The sequence below is a fragment of the Protopterus annectens genome, chromosome 8.part0 (assembly GCF_019279795.1).
Source record: "Protopterus annectens isolate FY-2018-M chromosome 8.part0, PAN1.0, whole genome shotgun sequence".
Lineage (NCBI taxonomy): Eukaryota > Metazoa > Chordata > Ceratodontiformes > Protopteridae > Protopterus > Protopterus annectens.
This window is the reverse complement of record NC_056741.1, coordinates 1,901,322,429-1,901,346,512: the sequence shown is the minus strand read 5'-3', so window position 1 is coordinate 1,901,346,512 and position 24,084 is coordinate 1,901,322,429. Positions and strand designations below refer to the sequence as shown.

Sequence of the window (24,084 nt, the reverse complement as noted above, 5' to 3'; positions counted from 1 at the left end):
TGAACATGGAACATAAACTGAGCCTATCACCTAGATATAAAATCTTACGAGATTAATTGCTTACATTTGACCCAGTTTTTTGGAATTACTCTATGAAGATTAATGGAGAACCTCTATCAAATGAAAACAAGAAACAGTTACTAAAATCAATTAACACCTCATCATCACTATATTAAAAATTATATACCTAGAAATTTATTCATAGAAGCTTTTATACTCCACACAAAATTGAACTTATAACCAAAAGTAAAGAAAGTAAGTGTTGGAGATGTGGTGAAATTCTTGAAGCCATCTAGGTTCATATGTTCATCGAATGTAAAATTCTCACACATTATTGGAGTGATTTCAGACATTTCACAAAAGCTTTATGGTCTGATAACTGTCAAATCATGAGTTCCTTAATATTATTTAATGTACCTACTTCAAGTTTGATTCCTAAACATCAGTTACCTGTTCTTTGGTCAAAGTTAGTAGCTATTGCCAGAAAGATTATTACACTGAATTGGAAGCAAAAGTAAGATCTCATGTTTGCTGAGTTTATTACATTAGCAAAATCTGTATGTAAAAAATAAATGCAAACCATTTGTTATAGAACATCTAATGTAACACATAAAAGAATAGCATGGCAAAAACTGCAAAATGTATTAGATAAATATTGATAAGTGGTCATAGATAAAGTATTCTTGGCTGGGGTGCCTTCTGTGTGGAGTCTGCATGCACTCTCTGTGGTCGTGTGGGTTTCCTCCAGGTGCTCCGATTTCCTCCCACATGCCAAAGACATGTTTGTAGGTGGATTGGACACTCTAAATTGGCCCTAGGTGTGAGTGCGTGTGTGTGTGTGCCTTCTGTGGAAGGTTGGGTGCCGGGCTGGCAACTCAACGCTGTAAAACTCCACTGCCAATCATGAGCAGACAGGTGATCCACTGTGGCGATCCCTAACCGGGAAAAGCCGAAAGAAGAAGAAGAAGTCATGGATAAAGTCAATGTTTGTCATGGATGACTGTATATTGTGTAAATAGTTGTTTATTCGGTATATATTGCATGTTTGAAATATTTTGATTGTTCATGTTTAATTGAAAAACAAAACAAAAATGTTTTTGGTAAAAAAAAAAAAAAAAAGAAACAGCAAACATCAGCATTCTGGGGTAGCTTTAGAAAAATGCCCTGGGATGCTTGTACGACACAGTAACATCTCATTGGTTCAGTATTCTTCAATTATTTATCATTCTACAAATTACATTCTATGATTTGAGCATATGTCACTGGCTGTCATAAAGTCTGTCCAGACTTGTTGAAGCTCATCTATTGGAAATCTGTGAACAAAAATCAGCTTCTGGAAAAGACACTTGTCATAGTTTATTTTCTCTATTTGAAACAAGTAGTGTGGTGTATCTGAAATGCTGATTCCTAGTGTCTTTAGACAAAGTCCCACAAATGCATCCTCTATGTTGAATGCTGTGATAGTTTGAGCAATATTATAAATCTTCTCTGCAAGGTCTCCTGAGAATGTGTATGCTTGCCCTAGGCAATATGGAGGATAATATTCTAGTTCATAAAGCTCTAAGGGAACATAAAATTTGTTCTCCTTAATTCGAACTGGCTTTGCATTTAATGCTTTGTAACCAGCAAAATAGTTAGTTTTCAGTGGCATTTTAGGATGAAGGAACTCGATTAAGTGTTTGGTATTTAGGAAAACATCACTGTCGACTTTCATGACATAAGACACATTTGGACAAAATGTGCTCGTCCACTGCATTGCCATCATTGTTTTGATGGTCAGATTGACATAAGTATCTACAAAGTCTTGTTGAATGATGTCATGAAATGTTGCACTTTCCTCTTCCAATCGATGATGGTAAGGATCTGTAAGCTGTAGAGGAACCCCAACTAAAAACAGCCTTGTAATGGAAACTCCTGGTACCAAGCTTTCATTTCCCCAAGTCTTTCGAATTATATATCGATTCATAACTTCACTGGGTCGCGATAAAATCAGAAGCAGTAAAAATGGAAGTTTATGTCTGCACTTTTCTGGTTCATTGAGAATAAAAGAATAGTTATAGGGGTAAACCAAGCCAAGAGGGTACCTTTTAGCTGGAAATGATGAACTTAACAGGGCAGAGGTGCTTTCTACTTTATAACCATTAGGAGAGGGTAATATACCATCATATTGGTGTTGTTGCCAAACCATGAAGGCTATTAACATGAGAATACATGCAAATATGAACATTCTCTCTTTTCTGATTATCTGACTCTTTAATATGCCTTGAAGCTTAAAGGAGCGCAATTCCTTGTTCCACCTTTGTAGGTATTTCATGTCTTTTTCTGTACCTGAAAAAAGACAACAAGAAAATAAATAACCGTGTAAACTGCATTTTGTTTCTAATTCAGTTATGTAGTATTCTTCACATTTTTTATGAGAAACAGGTAGAATATTTATTAACGAATATCCACTATTCTGTGTCCACTAACATTACAATACTGTACACAACATGTTCCCAGCAGATATAGCCCTCCAGATGGGATCTCATAAAGAGTATCCCTGGAGTCTGAAGCCATCAGCTGAATGGCTCATGATGTTATCAGCTAAAGTGCAACAGCAGACAGGTGAGTTTACAACCCTTAAAAATTTGGTCGTGGAATGGTTTCTTTAAAAGAAAGGGAGTGAAACAGTGCTTTTTAGGGATGCCGTTCACCCTAACTGTGCAGATAAGGACTTCCTCAAGCAGAATAATACCCAGAATTCCATTACCCAGCAGTCCATTGCCCAGCACTCCATTATCCAGAGTTCCATTTAGATAGTATTACAGAACATTCATGGCTGGAGGGCATAGGTTCATAGGTAGATACTAGGCTATCAGCCCAAGGGCCTACATAAGCCTAGCCAGCAAGGTTCCATAGCTTACGCCACCCAACAAAGTTATTTTCCTGTGCCGCTGTCCAGCAGAGACACAGAAGTGATCCCCGGGGTGTATTTCCTATTTCCCATCCACTCATCAAGATTTGTCTTGAAGACTGCTAATGAAGACCTTTGCTTGACATAGATGGGTAGCTTGTTCCAGATTATAGGAAGTCTCTGGGACAGGAATCTAACCCTCCAGCATGTCCTGTTTATTGTGGTGACAAGGTTTAGGTCCCCAGAGCATGTAGCTCGGAGGGATTCAGATTTCTTTAGGTGTAGCATGTCCAACAGCTCTGGGTTTGACATAGCTTTATATGCTAGGCAGAGATCACCTCAGAGTAGACGATATGCTATGGAGTAAAGCTGGAGTAATCCTCTTTATGAGGTACTTCTGTGGCCTTTCCAGCTGCTGCAGATGTCTTGTGAGGTACATTCCAAAAGGAGTGTTGCACTCCATAATGGGTCTAATGAGTGATGAGTAGAGGGGAACAATGACCTCTTTTTTCCTGGATGAGAACCCTTTTATAATGAGGTGTGCCATGTAGAAGGACTTCCTGACTATTGTGGCGATGTGACTATCAAAGGAGAGACTACTGTCCACCTGGATCCCAAGGTCTCTTATCACGCATTCGGGGTTAAGTAGATTGCTGCCTATGTGGTAGTTCATGGGTACATAGTTTTTACCAAAGGGGATGACACTGCACTTTTTGGCATTGAGCTTGAGGCCATGGCTCTGACACCAGGCATCTGTCTCAGTGAGGCCCTTCTGTAGGATGTCCACATCATTTGGGGAGTTGACTATGGCTCCTAGTTTGCAGTCATCTGTGAACTTTGTTAGCCAGAGGCCTTCTGTGTTAGCCTGTACTTCAGAGGAGTAGATACCAAACAGGAGAGGTCTCAGGATGGAACCCTGTGGTACTCCACTTGTCACTACTTTGAGGTCAGATTTGGAGTCTGCAACTTTTACTGTGTGGGTTCTGTCAGTGAGCCAGTTAGAAACCCATCTTGTGACGTAGGGATTTATACCTAGTGTAGTGAGTTTAGCTATAATTCCAGAATGTGAGATGGTGTCGAAAGCCTTGGTGAGGTCAAGATAAGCTGTATGAATCACCTTATCCTCATCCACGGCTTTGGTGACTGCCTCAAAGAAGTCGATCAGGTTCAGGAGGCATGATCTGCTTTTAACAAACCCAAACTGGGTGGGATCCAGAGATTGGAGGTTACCAATGTCTTTGTTTATGAGTTCCATGATGATACATTCCATGGCCTTGCAGACCAGGCTCGTCAGGCTAATAGTTCGATAGTTCCCGGGATCAGTGGTCGCTCCCCCTTTGTGGAGTGGGATAACTGTTACTGTGCACCATTCAGTGGGCACAAAGCCTGATGCGAGGCTATTATTTAACATGGTGCTTAAGTGGGGAGCCAGTTCATTCTGAAGATCGTGTAAAATGCAACCTAGGATGTTGTCCGGTCCCATGGATGCTGTGTTTTTGGCTTTAGAGAGTGCAGCTTTTACCTGTGTAGTTGTGATTACAGGGACTCTGCATTCTTCCTGTATAGATATGGGCCCTTTAGGGGGTGAGAGGGGGGTAAAGTTAACACTGAACCTATCTGCCAGGATGTTGGCAATATCAGTTGGTTCTGTAATTGTCGTGCCTTTGTGCAGTAACTCAGAGCAGATCTGGGTGTTGCCATCTAGATTCTTGATATAGCTATAGAATGCTTTGTGGTTGTCCTTTAATTTAGTGACGATTTTGTTTTCAAAGCTAGCTTTGGAGGATCTTATAAGGGATCTCAGCTTCTTACTGAGGCTGACCAGGGAGCTCCTCCACTCATGGGATTTTACTCTCTTTTGCAACAGTTTCTTCCTTCTGTTGTACAGTTTGTTTATGGCAGGGGACCACCAGACTGGCTTCCTTTTTTTGGAGGATAGCATCTTGGTTCTCTTTGTGATAGCATGATCCATGCACTCGTGTAAGTGCTTATAGAGTGCATTTGTGTAGGATTCAGCAGTTGTAACTGTATTGTCCATCTGCATGGGTGTCATGAAGTTCACCACTTCTGTCTTAAGAAGCATGAAGTTGGCTTTGGAGAACTTTTTACTGTGGTTTCCTTAATGGGGGGTGGGGGCAGGAGTTGGATATCAAGGGTGATAAGCTTATGGTCGGATCGGACCAACGAGGAGTTGACTTCAGGTGTGGAACACCGGTCACTCATGTTGGTAATGACTAAGTCTAGGATATTGTTGCCCCTGGTGGGGTGTGGATAAGTTGATCTAGGGCATTGGAGTTTATGAATTCCAGAAAGCATTGAGCTAAGGAGTTGGTACATGAGTAGTTTTCCCAGTTAATGGTGGGGTAGTTGAAGTCACCCATTATTAGGGTGTTTGGTTGAACTCTAATATTTTCCAGTACATCAAGAAAAGAGGAGTGGGAATCCTGGGGCATGGTGGGGGATCTGTAGCAAGCTACAATTTGGATTGCAGTTTTGCCCAGAGTTAGTTGCACTTGGATAACCTCAGATGCATTATGCTGAGCAACTAGCCTGGAGGTGTGGATATCCTTAATGAATATGGACACACCTCTGCCTTTGGTGTTTTGGTCCAGGTTACATGGCCAAAAAGTGTGGTATGAGTTATAGTCTGGTAGTGCAGGGGTACTCTCTGGAGCCTTGAACCAGGTCTCAGTCACTGCACAGATATCGATGTTCTCCATTTTAAGGAGTGCCTTGAGTCAGTGCATTTTGAGATTTAGACTTCTAGCATTGAGTAGCATTACCCTCAGTTTTTGCTTGCCTGTTCCTGTTATGGTGGTGAATTTGTTATTTGAACCCTGCCTAAAAAAGGCACTATAGGGGCAGCAAGAGCCTTAGCCAGTATCCAGAATCCCAGTGGCGACATGTGCAGGCCATCTGTGGCAAAGCATCATGGTCTGTCGACCATGTCATCCCAAGCAGACAGATACTGGATCCCCTCAGAATGACACCAGAAGCTTAGCCAATTGTTGAAGTCAATCATTTTGTCCTTGTACTGTGGTATCATTCTGGGCGATGGCAGAATGCTACTTAGGGCTAGGGTCATACCTGCTTGGGCTACAAGATCGGAGAGCTCTTCCATGTCTCTTTTCATGTAGTCCAGGGAGGTACATCTCAGGTCATTCACACCAACATGGACAATGACAGAGTCATATTTGTACTTGTGGAGTGACCTGAGCGCATGGGTTATGTGGCGGATCCTGGCACCTGACAGGCAGCTGACAGCAACCTTCTCCTTGTTTAGCCTGGTGAGTGGGACATCAGTGTGCCTGACTATAGAGTCACCTATGACTAATGTGTTGGGTACGTTGTTTTGCCTTATTGGCTGTGGTTGAGTGGCACACTGAGTCTGTGGGCTATGTGTCATTTGAGTTGTGTTGGGGGATGGAGGTTGCTTGTGTTTCTGCTTTGGAGGTCTCTGTTGCTTAGACAGATTATTATTGAGAGCCTCAGTGAATGTTTTTGTGTTACTATGTGTGGATTTTGGTGGTGTAGATTTAGTAAGACTATGTGATGAGTGTGGTGTGGTGCAAATGTTTACCTTTTCCTCATGACTGTCAAGTTCAGTCTTAGTTGGAGAGAGCTTTACCTCCAGTTTGGCTAGATAAGTGCATCTCTCACAGGTTGTAGTGTTGGTGGTAGGAGGAGAGGGATGTCTGTGTCCATGAGGCAATTTCTACATTGCCTCAAGATGCCCAGATTCATCAGATAGACAGGAGAGAACACTGAGAGCTGACCCTTGGACATGCCTGAATAAAAAAATATTTTCCTCTAGATAAGTGAGGAAAGTGAGTACAGGAGCTGTTTTTCTCTAAGCAAGCAAGAAAAGTAAGTACAAAAACTGTTTTCCTCTAGTTAATGAGGAAGATTGAGTGCTATAGTAATTAGTAGCTTATTTAGTGCTTACAAGTTCTGAACAAGTACTGAGCATGAGTAAGCAAATTTAAGTGCTAAAACTAAGAATCTGTATCTGCACTAGATGAGTTACAGGACAGACACAAGTGCAAATGCAGGCTTTCAAATCAGAAAGCTGAGAGAGATGGAAGTTTGCCCAAATGGCCATTAACTACAATTTCTGGGCCAGAACCACTCTTTATGTGGTAGACAGGTTACCTAGTGCTTACCACTCCCACTGATAAGCTAGAAGGCTTCCCTCCAACACAGAAAGGCTTGGGGGGCTCAGAAGCTTACATACAGTCCTGGATACAGCAAATCTGTATCTGGAACACTAGTTACAGGAAAGGTAGGAAACAGGCTTACAGTTTTTTTTTTTTTGGCATACCATCTTCCATAAACAAACCATGTCCAAACCAAGTTGCCAATTGATTTGTATATCTTTAAGGTACTTCTTTATATTAATTAATTCCCACAAGCTCATCAATAACATTAAGGAGAATGTTGTGCTTGAAGAAACTTTTCTGAGTCACTAAGTGGGGTCAGAGAATTCATACTGGTCCTGTACATAGAAAATAAACATTTCCATCTTTCAAAGAAAGCATAGCTGCTTAAGCTGGACGGATTTAGGTCATGGTAATGCAAGTACAGCTTTTTTTGTTCACAGATTGTTTCTGATGAAAGCAGGATGCCCCATATTTGGTACTACCTGCTCTACTCCCCCTCATTCCATTTAAGTCATGACTGAAAAAGGTCCAAGGACCAGTACTTCTAATCAGTTAACAAACAAACATAAACAAATAAATAAGTAAATAAATAACATATAAAAAAAGGACAAGTGCATCCGGTCTGCCATATTTTAGTCACTCCTTCACTTAGCTCACTGTTCATCCCTGGCCTCTTTGAAGGACTCTATTGTCTTAGGTCCACTATCCATGCATCTAACCTGTTTTGTTTACCCATTGCAGTCTCCTTAAAAAGTGCATTCTACAGTCATCACTGAACTCTGCACCCTTAATCTGGGAAGCATGCCTGGGCATCCAGTGTCTGTCTTTGTTCTATAACTGTATGTCATCAAATTGCTCCTTACTGTTCTATGCACCCATGTTTCCATTTTCTTAATAATTTTCAAGTAAGACATGATCTAGTTTCTATAAACTCTCTTCATATGTCTCAGTCCTCCACTGCCTTTATACTCCAGTGGCCATTCTTTGTGCCATCCTAAATAGACTGGCATCTTTTTCTCTGCAGAAGCACCAGAAAAGAATATAGTATTCCATATGGGACATGTGCAGAGAGCTGTAGAGGAGAAATGTGACCTCTTTATTTCAGGAATCTGTTCTCCTATGTATAGCCATTTGTCTTATTCACCATGGCTATAGATGTCTCCATTTCTACTGATTTTACTACCAAATCTGTTCTATTCACTCTTGGTTCATTTCTGCTTTTACTACCACACCTGTTCTGGTCACTGTTGCTTCATTTCTGCTTTTACTACCACACCTGTTCTGGTCACTGTTGGCTCATTTCTGCTTTTACTACCACACCTGTTCTGGTCACTGTTGGTTCATTTCTGCTTTTACTACCACAGCTGTTCTGGTCACTCTTCCCAGTTAGTAGTCCACTTTAACACTCTTAGTCCACAGTTAAGAACTTTACACATCCCTGCATGAAAGCTTCGGTGCCACTTCTCGGCCCTGTCTGTCACTGTCTGCATGTCGCTGAGAAGGTTTGTGCCTCTTTTCTTTACTGTCATTTCTGTCCTACAGTCATCTGCAGATAGTTGATCATGTTCTTAACTACAAAGGCACCAAACACAACTGCTTCCAAGATAACACCGCATGGTAACCTACTACCTACCTCTCTTTCCTTTGATAGGTTCCTACTAATTAACCCAGTTACTCTTCTTTCCATTCAGTCACCATCGACCTATCCTATATCACTTTAGCTTGCCAATGAGTCACATGTGAAGACTGAGTCAAAAGATTTGTGAAGTCAAGGTATATGGTACCAAAAAGGTTTCCTCTGTCATGTTTCAGCACATTTTAGTTATAAAACTGAGTCATATCAGAATGATACTACCTGTTTTGTTTAAATAACTAGCCATTCACTCAGAATCTCCTCCATGACTTTTCCACTCCTAAAGTCAGGTCTGTGTGGTCTTTGCTTTCTCTGGGCAGTTACAGTTCCCCTTGTGGAGCAGCATCTTCATGACCTCCCCACATTCCATAGGAACCTCACCTCTGTTGAGCAACCAAGTGAAGAATTCTTCCAGGGGATTTGAAATTACACAATCCAGATTCTCTAGGATTCTGGAGGAGGATATAGTAACAGGACCTCACTCCTTATCTTCCATTAATTCTTTGGGTTTCCTTTCTACCCTTGTGATGTGTGTTTGTCTGATGTCCTCCCCTATATCCCACTTCCCCCTACCAATGTAGAACTCTTTCTTCTTTCTCTTTTGTGAAGTCAGAAACAAGCAATGTTTTAAGAAATGTTTTGGTGCACTTTTTTCTGTTTCATTCCTGCCAAACCTCAGAGTTATTGTCCAGGCATCTTAACAGCCAGATGTTCCTTGTAACGTGGCTAGAGCACAGCCATGGGGACGCTGTCATTCAGGCTGCCAATGATAGGCTTTTATTTTTCTTTATGCTGAGCCTTATCTTTTATACTTCATATGTACATATTCACCAAAGAGGTGGGTGTGCAATGGGTCTTTACAATGGTGTGACACCTGCTTCTGCGAGTGTCACAGCCATTGAGAAGGCTTAAACCTGCCCCTTGTAATTCAGTCACCACACACTCTCCATAAGGAATCAGGACACTCCATTCCCAAGGCACATATCCCCAAACCCTCCCCTGAGATAGATGTGAGCAGGAATCTGCCTCCTCATACCTCCACTACCTTATCCAAATTATCATATTTGTTTTCCCTTTGGCCTTCTGAGGAATTGGAGCTACTCTAGCTTCTGCTACTTCCTCATTTCTTAATCTTTCCCACAGTTTGTATCCTACAACTTGTCTCAGGCACTTCATAAACTCCATCACCTCTATCTTTCTCAACCACTCTGCCTTTACTGTCCAGGTTTCTGTACCATACAGCAGAACTGGTTGTACCACTGTTTTGTGCACCTTACTTTTCAGCTTCTTTTCCATTCTTATAGGTTCATAGGTGTTTACAAGGCTAATAACCACATGGGCTTTTTTTAAGCCTAGCCATGCATCCCACATCTCTGACAAGTTCTGATACACTTAATAAATGTAAACAGGGGTTTGGGGGATGAAACATTTACAGGCAGGGGCCTGGAACATGAACCATTTGCAGGTTACCACTGTCCACTTGAGACATAGGAATTTCCAGTTTCCCATCCAATTGTCCAAGTTGCACTTGAATTGGGTTAGGGAGGACCTCTGCTTCACATGGATGGGAAGCCTGCTCCATAGACAGGGTAGTGTCTGGGATACATGCTTATCTCTCCAGCAGGTCCTATTTATATCAAAGGCATGGTTTAAGTCTTTAGAAGGGTAATTCTGATGCTGTTTGTTTTGTGGATATGCAAGGAGGTCCATCAGAGTGGGGTCTAACAATGCCCTGTTTGCCAGGCATAGATCTCCCCTCAAAAGCCTGTAGGAGACAGAATACAGAGATAGGGCCTTGAGGCAGTCTGCATAGGATATATTACGTATGCCCTGTATCTTTTTAGTGAGGAACCTCTGTGGATGTTCCAAATGTTGGATGTGCCTGGTTAGGTACATACCAAAGGGGACATTGTACTCATTGATAGGTCTGATGAATGCCGAATACAGTGGAACAATGACTTCCTTGGACTTAGATGCCAGACCTTTGTTTTAAGTTGCACAACATAGAATTTTTTCCTCACCACTGTAGACATGTGATGATCAAAGGCTAGATTACTATCTGTGTGTCCTTAAGTCTCTGTCTACTGGGTCACCTCTAAGGGGTGTGTTGTCAATGTGATAGTTACCAGGGATGGATGACTTCCCAAAGAATAATTATCATGCATGTCTTGGCATTTAGTTTTAGTCCATGACTCTGACACCAGCTGTTTGTGTGTGTTAGCCCCTCCTGGAGAACGTTTGTGTTAGTGTGAGATTCAATGATAGCTCTTAATTTGCAATCATCTGCTAATTTAGTCAGTCAGACACCATTGACATTGGACTTGATTCTGAGAAGTAAATGTCAAAAAGGAGCAGTCCAAGGACTGATCCCTGAGGGGCTTCACTTGTGACTGGCCTCTTTGTAGAGGTGGACTCCCCATTTCTAACTTCCTGGGTCTTGTCTGTGAGCCAGTTGGCTCTCCACTGGGAGACATGCATGTTTGTACCTAACCTCTTGAATTTGTCAACAATACCTGAGTGGGGTATTGTGTTAAAGGCCTTGGCCCAGTCAAGGTAGGCAGTCTGGATGACTTTGCCCTCATCCATTGCTTTGATGACCTTCTCAAAGAAGTCCACCAGGTTGAGTAGACATGATCTGCCCTTGACAAAACTAAACTGGCTTGAGTCCAGTGTCTGCAGCTTTACTATATCTCTGTTGATCATCTCCATGATAATTCTTCCATGGCTTTACATATAAACTAGTGAAATTTATGGGTCTGTAGTTTCCAGGGTCTGTAGATGGCCCACCTTTGTGCAGAGGGATGATTGTTGCCTTTCTGCATTCATAGTTTCAGAGTTTCATAGTTTAGTACTAGGCTATCTGCCCTGGGGCATTTGTAAGCCTAGCCCTAGTGATGTGGCTTTCACCACCCCATGTAGTGGTACTAAAGTGTACAGAATAAATTTAGAATACTGTGCCTTTGTCTAGTAGTGACACATTGAAGACCCCCTTACTTATTAAAATTAGTTTACTGTGCCTCTGTCTAGTAGTGACACAGGGATGACCCCCGGGATAAACCTATGATCTCCCATCCACTCGTCAAGATTTCTCTTGAAGAGAGTCAGTGAGGGGCTCTGCCTAACATGAACTGGGATTCTGTTCCAGAGTGTGGGAAGCCTCTCAGTTATGAATCTGTCCCTCCAGCATGTTCTATTCATATTTGTGCTGAGGTTTACATCTTTAGCTCTCGTGGTTCTAATGGATTTGGATTTTTTGAGGTGGAGCATGTCCATCAATTCCTGGTTGGACATGGCCTTGTACGTCAGGCACAGATCACCTCTGAGCAGGCGGTATGCTACTGAATAGAGCTGGAGTTTCTTTAGCCTGGCAGCATATGACATATGTTGGAGACCCTTGATCCTCTTGGTGAGGTACTTCTGGGGTCTCTCCAGCTGTTGTAAGTGCCAGGTGAGGTACATACCAAATTGGGCATTGTACTCAATCATGGGCCTGATAAGGGAGGAGTATAGGGGTACAATGACCTCCTTTGATCTGGATGTGAATCCCTTCATGATAAGGTGGGCAAGGTAAAAAGTCTTTCTAACCACTTTGGCAACGTGGGTGTTAAATGAGAGGTCACTATCGACTTGGGTCCCCAGGTCTCTGATTACTTTTTCCGTACTCAGTGGGCTACTGTCTCTGTGATAATTTGTGGGTACTTTGTTTTTCCCAAAGGGGATGACTATACATTTCTTGGCATTCAGTTTAAGGCCATGATTCCGGCACCAGTTGTCCGTTTTGGTAAGGCCTTTCTGTAGGATGTATGTGTCAGCTGGTGTATCGACTATGGCGCCTAGTTTTCAGTCATCTGCGAACTTTGTCAGTCACAACCCTCCCATGTTTGCTTTCACATCTGAGAAGTAAATGCAGAACAAGAGGGGTCCCAGGACAGAGCCCTGTGGGACACCACTTGTGACTGGCTTTGAGTCTGACATGGCTCCCGCAATTTTGACTTTATGGGTTCTGTTCTTTAGCCAGTTTGCAACCCATCTTGTGACATATGGATTTACATTTAAGCTGTTTAGCTTGTCTATGATGCCTGAGTGGGGTATTGTGGCAAAGGCTTTAGCCAAGTCCAGGTAGACTGTATGGACTGCTTTGCCCTCATCAATGGCTCTAGTGACTGTTTCAAAAAAGTCAACCAGGTTCAAAAGGCAGGATCTGCCCTTTACAAAGCCGAACTGGGTGGGATCAAGTGTCTGTAGGTCCCCAATGTCATTGTTTATGAGTTCCATAATGATTCTTTCCATAGCTTTGCAGACCAGGCTGGTTAAGCTTATGGGGTGGTAGTTCCCAGGGTCTGTAGCAGAGCCTCCTTTGTGGAGTGGGACCACTGTTGCTGTATGCCAGTGTTCAGGTACATATCCTGTAGTAAGGCTAAGGTTAAATAGCATTTTTATATGCGGGTTTATCTCCTCTTGGAGTTCACGTATCATGCAGCCGGGGATACCATCAGGTCCCATTGATGCTGTGTTTTTTGCTTTGCTGAGGGCGGCTCTCACCTGGACATCTGTGATGACAGGGAGGTTACATTCAGCTGGGATAAGTATTTCTTCTTTTGGGAGTGAGGGAGGGGAGAAATTTGCACTGAACCTGTCTGTCAGAATGTTGGCAATATCTGTGGGTTTGGTAAATTTTTTGTCGTTGTGTACTAACTCTGAGCATATCTGAGGGTTTCCGCCTAGGTTTCTAACATAGCTGAAGAATGCCTTGTGGTTATCTTTAGTGTCCTTGGCGATTTTTCTCTCAAAGTTGGCCTTGGATGTTTTTATGAGAGAACGTAGCTTTCTACTAGTGCTGATCAGAGATGCCTTCCCTTTATGGGATTTTGCTCTGTCTTGCATTAGCTTCCTTCTTTTGTTATACAATTTGTTTATGGCTGGGGTCCACCAGACAGGATGCTTTCCCTTGGTGGAGAGGGTCTTGGTTTTATTTGGGATTGCACGATCCATGCATTCTTGGAGATGTCCATAGAAAGCATTTGTGTAGGATTCAGCATTGTGGGATGTGGTTTCCATTGGCCCAGTGGGCTTAAATGATACCATCTCAGTCTTAAGAAGTGTAAAGTCGGCTTTTGAGAAGTTTTTCACCGCAGTCTTTTGTGCTGGGGGTGGAAGTGGAATATGTATATCCAGGGTGATTAGTTTGTGGTCAGATCTCACTAGTAAGGGGAATACTTCCGGTGTGGAGCATTTTGTCCCCATGTTTGTGATGATCAGGTCTAGTATATTATCCCCCCTTGTGGGAGAGGTGACTAGTTGTTCCATTGCATTTGAGTTTATGAATTCCAGGAACCTTTGGGCTAGGGTGTTAGGGCTAGAATAGTGCACCCAGTCTATGTTAGGGTAGTTGAAGTCTCCCAATATGATGGTATTTGGTGAGACATTCATATCTCCCAATGTCTTCAGGAAGGCTGAATGGGGTTCTTGAGATTGGGAGGGTGGTTTGTAACATGCAACCAGTTGTATAGCAGTTTTGCCTATGGTTAGTTGCACCTGGATGGTCTCCGATGCTTCATGAGTTGCCACTAACCTGGAGGTGTGGGTATCCTTTATGAATATGGACACTCCCCCTCCCTTTGTGGTTCGGCCTGTGTTTTGGGGCCGAAAAGCATGATACGAGGTAAAGCCTGGTAGCGCTGGGGTGCTCTCAGGAGCCTTTAACCAGGTTTCAGTTACTGCGCAGACATCGATGTTCTCCATACTGAAGAGTGCTTTGAGAGCCTGCATCTTGAGATTTAGACTTCTGGCTTTGAACAGCATTACCCTTAATTTTTTTCCATTTTTGTTTTCTAAGGAGGTGGGTTCGTCTTTTGAGCCTTGCCTAAAAAAGGCACTATGGGGGTGCAAGAGCCTTAGCCAATATCCGGAAGCCCAGTGGTGACAGGTGCAAGCCATCCCTTGCATTGCAGCGTGGCTTGTCCAGCATGTCATCCCAAGCAGACAGACATTGGATCCCCCTGGAATGACACCAGTAATTGAGCCAATTATTAAAGCTGATCATCTTGTCTTTGTATTGTGGCATCATTCTTGGTGAGGGCAAGATGCTGCTCAGGGTCAGGGTCATACCAGCCTGGGCTACATAATCAGAGAGCTCCTCTATGTCTCTTTTCATGTAGTCCAGGGAGGTACGTCTCAGGTCATTCACGCCGGCATGGACAATGACGGAGTCATATTTGTACGTGCTTTTGAGTGACCTGAGTGTGTGTGTGTTATATGGTGGATCCTAGCCCCCGATAGGCAGCTCACCGTTACCCTCTCTTTGTTCAGCCTGGTAAGTGGAACGTCAGTGTGTCTGACTATAGAGTCACCTATCACTAGTGTATCAGGCATAGTGTTTGGCCTTAAGGGTTGTGATTTATTGACACACCGATTTATTGAAGTATGTGTTGCATGTGTTATGTTTTGAGGTGGGGGATTTTTGGGTGTCTGCTTGGGGAGCCTCTGTTGTTTTGGTAAGTTTTTTATTAGAGCCTCCGAGTATCTCTTTGTGTTATTATGTGTTTGATTTGCAGTTGGGGTAGGTCTATGTGTGACTGGGTTTGTTGTGTGTATGGTTACCTTCTCCTCCTGTCTGGTCTTGCCAGTCCTGAGTTGAGAGAGTTCAGCCTCCAGTTTGGCTATATAGTTGCATCTCTCGCATGTATTTGTGTCATGAGGCACAAAGCCTGTTTGGTGGCTACAGTTAAATAGTAATTCCAGAAGCCCTGGTAGGTCATGTTTCATGCTATTAAGAAGGCATCTTGGGATATTGTCTGGGCCCCTTGATGCAGTGTTCTTCTGTCATTCACTACACCTCACACTCTATGCCAGCTGGCTGCAACTCCTCTGATTCTAGCTTTGACCTTCTCATTCAGACTTCCCTTCTCCTCAGCCATCCCAGCCAGATACATGAAGCTGTTCATCTCTTCCACTAGTTTCCCTTCTATCTCAAATTTCAGCTTATTCTGATTTCCCCCATTTGCTGCTATCATAACTGCCTTGTCTGTCCTCAGGTTTATCCCATGTGATTTCAGTTTTACATCCCATTCTCCTATCATTTCTTGAAGTTCTTGTTCAGAGTCTGCTTGTAATGCCACATCATCTCCTTATCACAGCCTTTTCAGCACATCCTCTATTACCAGTTTGCTAATATAGTCTGTAACCAGTATGAACAACAATGGGTTCAGAGCTGACACCCACTCCCACTGGGGACCCACTTTGAATCTGAAGACTGTTTGCACTTTCATCACTGGGTCCTTGTACATAGCCTGCATTAATTCTGCCAATGTTTCTGGGATTTCAAACCACCGCAGGGCCGCCCAAACAGTTTTCTAAGGACCTTGTCATATGTTTTTTCCTCATCTAGAAATTGAATTATTTCACTGTCTGTTGCTTCTTCTCAACTATCTGCTTCATTGCAGACATTGAGTCAGTTGTGCTGCATACTGATCTGAATCTGAAATGCTCATCTCCCATTTAAATTTCTACTATTCCGAGTATTCATTTCTCACTCACTGTCTAAAATGCTTTCATGCAGTCTGATAAGAGTTAGATACCTCTGTACTGCCCACAGTTATGGATGTATCTTTTGTTCTTGTACATTGACACTAGAATGTTTACTCTCCAAACTACTATGGGCATGCTCTGGAGAATCTCTTCCATAACTCATCCAACATATTGATAATATCTGTCGTAACAACATTAGTGCATGCTGCTTCCTGAATTAATTTCCTTTAGTGCTATTTTTACTTCTTCTAGATTGGGCTCCTCTTCTTCTTTCATAGCAGGCTGTGTTTGGGGCAGTACAGCTTATGTATCTTTTTTTCATTCAGAAATGCTGGAAGTATTCCTTCCATCTGCCAGTGATGTCCTGTGGGCTGCTGATCAAGTTGTTTCTAGAATCTCTTTTGAAAAGCTTTTCATACCTATCTTATTTTTCATTCTGTCTTTGCCTTATATCCTGATAGACTTTCTTTGTGCGATCTACTAAGTCACTTTCCAGAAGCTGGTAGAGTACCTCTGATGTATTGTTTTTGCTATTGCCACTGCTCATTTAGCTCTTTTGTAAGCCAGCCAGTATTCTTTCTTAGTCTGGACAGGCTTTTCTATCTCCCACTTTTCCTGCACTCCTTCTTTCATTGGATAACAAACTGGGCTTCCGCAATCCACCATCCACTTTCCTTCTCAACCTTAATTCCATACCTGGCTTTGCCTCACATCTGTTCTATAGTCCCCACATGTTTTTTTTTTTTTTTGAGATGCTGCCAATCTTCTTTACCTATTTCCTCTTCTTCCTGAGGTACCAGGGCCTTAAGAATTCATTTAAACTCTTATGTTTTAGCTCCAGTCAACTTTTAGGTCTTTACTCAAATCTGTTGGAGTTTGACCACCTGTACCGCTACCAAAAAACATTAGCATTTCAACAAGTGATGAAATGTGTGCAACTGATAAACCACCGCATATCTATATATATATATATATATATATATATATATATATATATATATGTGTGCATCTATATCTATATATATAATTTATATAGATAGATAGATATACTAGATATATAGATGTATATGTGTCTGCATGTGTATGTGTGTGTATGCACATACAGTTTACACATGGATCTGTATGAATAGAATGAACCCCAAATCAAATATAACAGGTTCCAACCATTGACTATTCATATATCAACATATCTAAAACACTAAAAACAATATTGTTGTAGGGACATAAGCCCCACTGCACCTCCTACAAGGAGATGTGAATCCTCATTTTCTCTTTTAGCTCTCTCTTGATATACATATGTATCTATGTCACACATCTGAGATTTCAGAACACTGGAGGAAATGGCAAATTCCATTTCCCCAGTGAAAACTGATCTTGAAAAAAGACAAGAAAAAAGAAAGCACAAACACCACACTGCACTTGATACCTGTTCTGCAGTTGGTACCATTACAGCACTTTAGACTTGTCTCCAATGTCCTCCCCCCATCACCATCATGCTGTAACATGCCATAGGGCACTATTCCCTGATGTCCAGTGTATCTCCCCATTACCATAGTAATGTTGGCAAAGGTATGATGTTGTGCATCTCAACACCACCCTGCTCCCTGTAGTAACTGTGGTCCTCGTACAGCACTTTTCCATGTTTTTCTCCTTCATGTCTGGTGGTTCCACCTACCCTTCTCAATCCCTATTTTGATGATGGTGCCATTACAGCACTTTTACAGTATGCCCTGAGGCCTAGTGGTTTCCCTATCCACACCCATGTTCTCTGCTGAACATGGCTTTTTGGCCATATTCACTACAGCGATGTGGTGGAGATTAGCATCTTGATCAACATAACCAAGCACTTTCTTGAATCACTCGGCTGTGTAGAAGGCTTCCTGGGGGTAGTTCTGGTGAAAGTCCACATTGTTACTTAGCCTCTCCCCTGGAATGCCTCATTAGAATTCCTCACAGTGACAAGGCCAGCCCTTTGGGGTGTTGCAGATCTTCATGTTGGAGGATCATACAACACCATGTAAGAATGTCCTATGAATACAAAACCTACCACAACAGGTACATGGTCATGTACATGTCACTGTGGGATATGAATCCAGTGCATTGATCATTGTCTGGGGTCAGATCCCAGGATCATGTACATTCTGTGGGGATGCCACTACCAGTCAACCACCAAGGAGTTTCTGGACAGTTAGGTACCCATCTTCTCCTAAGAGCAGTTTTTCCTTTTATCTAGAAAAGGACCATGATGATGATTTTTAACAAGTAAGCATCCATTTCAGTTCAGACCATGAACCTAATATTGCATTAATAACCAAACAGGTAATGAAAACACTAACCCTTGTCTGTGGATTTAACCCAGTGTCCTGTGTATTCTACATGATTATTACCACACTTAGACCAACAAGTGTCTAACATTTCAAACACCCTGCTTGACAGTATTAATATGGAAATAGTTGGTATACTTTGTTCTCTAACTAGCGGGTATATTTTGCTCTCTAACTAATAACATAAAACAAAAACCAAACTACAAAGAACAAACAAAAAGGCAACGTGGTATACCAGACCTTCCAAATTTATTGTTAGCACTTTTGGGAGTAACAATGTACGACCTTCTTCAGACAAAGAAGGTCATACATTGTTACGCCTGAAAGTGCTAACAATAAATTTGGAAGGTCTGGTATACCACGTTGCCTTTTTGTTTGTTCTCTAACTAGCGGGTATACTTTGTTCTCTAGCCAGTTGGTATACTTTGTTTTCTGCATTATTTTTCATTCATGTTGCTCATTAGCTTTTACTTGTAAGTATTAAGATGCACTGCAAATGTGTTTGAGCTTTCCATGCCCATTGTTTGTTTCCATGCTTGTAAAAGAATACAATAGAATAAATATTATACAACTAAATAAAAAGTAAGATGGAGCATTACCTGTCAATCAAAAGTGCCAGCAGATGCAGTGACCCTCCCACACACAAACAGAAATGCAGATCATAGATTTACTTCATTCTTTTTATATGCGACATCACAGCTTATGGCTTTCTTTAAAGCATGGGTGACTGGAATGTAGTTTGTTGTACAATTAAGCAAAAAACATTTTTTATCAGATAGTAATAGAGTAGAACACATCCTTGTGTGATAAATAAACAAATATGGTGTACTCCTGCTACTGCTGTAGTTCCCAACATCATTTTCAGTTACACAACTGAAGCAAAAAAAAATCATAAAAATATAAAAGATATACAATGACTTGTACTGTAGAATAAAAGGAAATTAATTGTACCAACTAAAAGGGCACAATAATAGGTGCAATTTTTGTTGTCACTTTTGAAATATGCAAAATTATGACTGGATTGATGCTCCTAACCTACTTATGTGTTCTCGACATGGCTGCAAATGAAAATCACCATGACTGCGAAGCTCGAGCTGGTGAATCTTGGCATTTATGTTGAGAACACATAATAAAGGGTTATGACTGGAGATCTGATTATAAGGCATTGTAGTACATGGAGCTTTATGTGTTCCACATACTACTAGTTACAGAAAAACAAAGTGTAAAGTGTTTTGCCAGCTTTCAAAGCTGCAAAGCACTTAGTGAGCACTGTCAGAAAAACAGCGTAAAACATGTCTTATGCTTACACAAACCTTGCCATATCTCTCAACTGTCCAGATTTTCTCAGAATGTCCAGATTTTTGCCTGATATATTTGGTTTGTTCTACCTAAAACCTGTGGTTTTCTGACAAATTGATGAGGACTGAAGTCACTGAATAATGGCATACATTTGAGTTTCAGACTTCCTGTCCTTCAGAAAATGCAGGCTAAAAAAATCCTATTATTATATCATCTTTTTAAGTTTATAAGCCATGAATGCATAACCAGCAAAGATAGCAGGCAGAAATAAATTAGTTTTTATTCTGCTGCTATTGTTTGCTGGTCAGTATGGGCAGATTTGAGTGCCTAGTGTGAGACCCGACCATAACAAGTTAAGCAGGGGGTGATTAACATTTGTCAAGACTGGCCCCCGGATTCTTGAAGCTCGGCGCAAGGCCGGTGTAAAGCCTGCGCCGGCCGTGCGGCATATAAATGGTGTAGTAGCACCATATGCATATTAATGAAGGTGCGCCACTGCCACATCCACGTGCATAGGACACGTGCGCGAGTGCATGGGGCGTTACTAAGCTGCGCCCGGAGGCGTGTCAATGTCGGCTGGCGATGAGCAACCTAAACTGCTGAATATTATAGCCTGCCTGCAATAGTAATCGCACCTATCAGTGTCCGTGGATAATGAAACGTATGCAAAGCATGCAAGACATTTCCCGGCCACACAAAATGGAGAACCAAACAGAAATGCACGCAACACAATATGAGTGTCCGTCCATGGAACAAATGATATTTAAAATCGTGTGTCCGTAATGTACTGCACTGTCAGTAGTTATACCCAGTGGAAGTGAAGCGCATCATGTCAGCGCGCCGCCAATACACACATCTAGCCCCATGGGCATGGTCACCAGCAGTCCCACAGTGGTAGTGATAGTACACAGCTGGGCAGTTGTGGCTATATAACAACCGTAAAGAAACCTGACAGTCCAAATTGTATACCAAACACACACAAACATATGTATATTAAAATGTGCTATACACATGAACGTAACCGTCACATACACATAGGATGCCATATGCGGAACCGGAATATCCAAAAGCAGAACCCATTCATGCAAATGCAATACGCAACAACCCCTGTATAGCACATAACCCACACCCATGTCCGAATGTCCACCAAATCCAGCTACCAGCCTTGCACATCCGTACACCTACACATAGCGAGTATTCCCCATATGTAGTAGGAAGTATCATCCTAGGCAGTGTCAGGATTGCAAATATGTATCCCACGTTTGTAAACATCCCATCACAGGTACGTAAATCCAAATGCCCGCGCGTTAATGTTTCGGCAAAATGTGTGTACATCCCGCATGGGATAAGTAACCTGTTGAAACCTCAGAGTTGTTTCCACGCCACGGTGTCCATAACTGTACACATCTGGACAAAACATGTATGTGTAGTCATGGTACTGTTCAGTTTCTACACAGACATGCAAAACATACTACGCAGGATGGAACAGCTGTCCACCATGCAGGTCACCCCACTAGGGTTGCCACCTGTTCAGATGGCCAAGGTGGGACATCCCTTGTAGAAATGTGAGAATTTGCAGGATAAAACATACCCCCGGCCAGTGCAAAGGACAGAATTACATGTGTATGCCAAGATAAAAGATTATTCCATAGCATTTGAATAGCTTATGCTATCCCAAATAATAGTTGTGTACCAGATACAAAATACCTGTATCATGCAACTAGTAAAGAAAATAAGAAATATATTTTTGTCTTAAAATCACAGGGCATTTGCCATGTCTTAGGTGTCGTCGCAGGACACAACTGTCCAAAGTGGGACCTCCCCTCGCAAAGAGGAACAAGTGGTAACCCTACTCCCCACTGAATTATCGACAGTATATATTCAACTTAATCACATACCGACACAACCTCTCAACATATTACAGCAACAAAACCTGGACAAAGCCTAAAAGGATGGGTGGACAAATAGGGACAGATGTAATTACTGCTCTCACAAGCTTCGAAAGTTCACTGAATAATAGTATGTACATAAGCAGGAAATGTTGTGAAGGATGTGGGGTAATCCCCAGTATTACAGAGGTCCATACATTTATACTGTAACAAACCGTCACATATGTTGACTGTACTACTGCATACCCGTAGTTAATTCATAGTTAAGTCATGTGCAAAATAATAACCCTCGTAAGAATGAATACAGGAAATATTCAAATGTGAATGGGAACACCACTCACCATGAATTATGTATTGTAACCACCCCCACTCATATTATGTACTGCCAACATCATAAGCTGCTGACAGGTGCCCAAACACCTGTGTCTGTAAACACAGATTAAATGTTTAAAAAGGACAAAACCTGTCCATATGCTTTGTCTGACATTTGAACACGGTCAGGGCAGTTCCGTTCACCAGGCGGACAAGCCTAAACCCAGATCACCACATGAACACCCTGACAATTAAAGACCTGTATGTGTCAGGACTATAAGCCTTTGGGTTCTGAATATCCCTGCAGTGATTAAATATGCAGCTTGGGTCCAGAGCAGTAGGGAATAGGGAATGTGTAACATGTAGTACCGCATTTTTCCAGGCAGGAGAACGGATGCCTGTGACGTAAGTGAAGCGGTGAGGCATATGTTAATGTAGCTATGTACTATGGGTATGCATATAAATGAGTCAGAACACCAAACGTATAGTGGTTACAGCATCCGGCCAACGTGAATGCAGTCCCGGTTCAACTACGACTACAGCACATATAAAGTTAAAGTGTAATGAATGCGTCTGTGCTGTACAGACATTTAAATATGTAAAGGTAAACGTGTGTTTCGCATATGTCCGTTAACCGGATTAGAGATATTTTACTGGTACTGTCACAAGTAATAAAGCCCACGTAAGCACAAAGTCTTACTAAACATATGTAACCCACAATAAGGATATGCATGTGTGCCTGCGCGTAACCCACAATAAGGAAATGCAAGTGCGCCTGTGCGTGTGTAATCCGCTCAAAGCATAGCAAATGAATGCTGGTTTCTACACGTAATGTCTACATATGGATATATACATTTGTGTATAGATATATATATATCCACAGACTTAAACTAAATAAATATATGAAATTAAGAATGTACAGAGATATCTATATATATATATATATATATATATATATATATATATATATATATATATATATATATATAAAATATATATATATATACATACATATATATATATATATATATATATATATATATATATATATATATATTATTTATTTATTTATTTTATTTTATTTTACATTTGTTGACCGGGCTAGTCCAGCTGGATATATGTCCATTTTCAGTGGAGGCCCGGGGAGAAAAGCTCCAATGGTTATAACAAGTATAGGGAATAGAAAAAAATAACAAAACAAAACAAAACAAAAAATTGAGCATAAAAGATAATCAGACTTTAGTATAGGTAATTTACATGGCAGAGGAAATATACATAACAAGATAGTATTCCTAAAAAAAAAAAAAAATCATTAAATAATTGCAATACGCAATTTGATAATATCAATACATAGTGTAAATAATACATAGTCATACCAATATCGATGTCATAAAATTTTTTTTTTTTTTTTTTTTGTATATATGAGATAAGTTATATCCACAAGGATGTTATATCAGTGGGGATCAGTCAGGATGTAGTATAGAGAGAAGGAAATATTGAGGTAGAAGAAAGGAGGAAGAAAGGTTAATCAGGATTGGTACAGGAGCAAAGCCAGTGTTTATTAAGATGGATTCTCAGTTGTTTTTTAAAGAGTGGAAGAGTAGACAAAGATGAGATATTGAATGGAAGTTTGTTCCACATTTTGCCAACTGAGATGGAAAAAAGACAATCACCTGCAGCATTATTGGGTTTGGTACTATTAACTAGTAGTTTATCTGAAGAACGTAGTTGTTTCAAATTGTTGTAAGGAGTAAGGAGGTTAGAGAGTATTGGTGTTTTGGATGGTTGATATAGAATGTTGTGAGCTATTAAGAGCTGCTGATAAATAAGCTTGTTAGGTAATTCAAGCCAGTTTAGTTGTTTTAAGTTCAGGCAGTGGTGTGTTCTAAACTGGGATCCTGTGGCAAATCGAGCAATATTATGATAAGATGAAGTAAGTTTCTTAAGGTTACTTTTAGAGAGATTAGTGTAAATAGGGGAAGCATATAGAAGGGTAGAGAGGAGGTGAGATTGGGCTAAGGTGGTCCGGGCTTCAGGTGTAAGGAAG

General features: G+C 41.4%; 1 protein-coding gene across 1 annotated transcript; it reads right to left on the bottom strand.

Moving 5' to 3' along the window:
- Positions 1-886: 886 nt before the first annotated feature.
- On the bottom strand, positions 887-2,825 carry LOC122809708 (beta-1,3-galactosyltransferase 2-like). Its single transcript, XM_044081404.1, has one exon. It carries the CDS (start codon positions 2,312-2,314, stop codon positions 1,235-1,237), a length of 1,080 nt encoding a protein of 359 aa, XP_043937339.1. The 5' UTR covers positions 2,315-2,825; the 3' UTR covers positions 887-1,234.
- Positions 2,826-24,084: the final 21,259 nt, after the last annotated feature.

What these genes read in the sequence shown, in the direction of transcription:
- LOC122809708 (XM_044081404.1), bottom strand. Translation starts at nt 2,314, where the DNA reads ATGAAATACCTACAAAGGTGGAACAAGGAATTGCGCTCCTTTAAGCTT.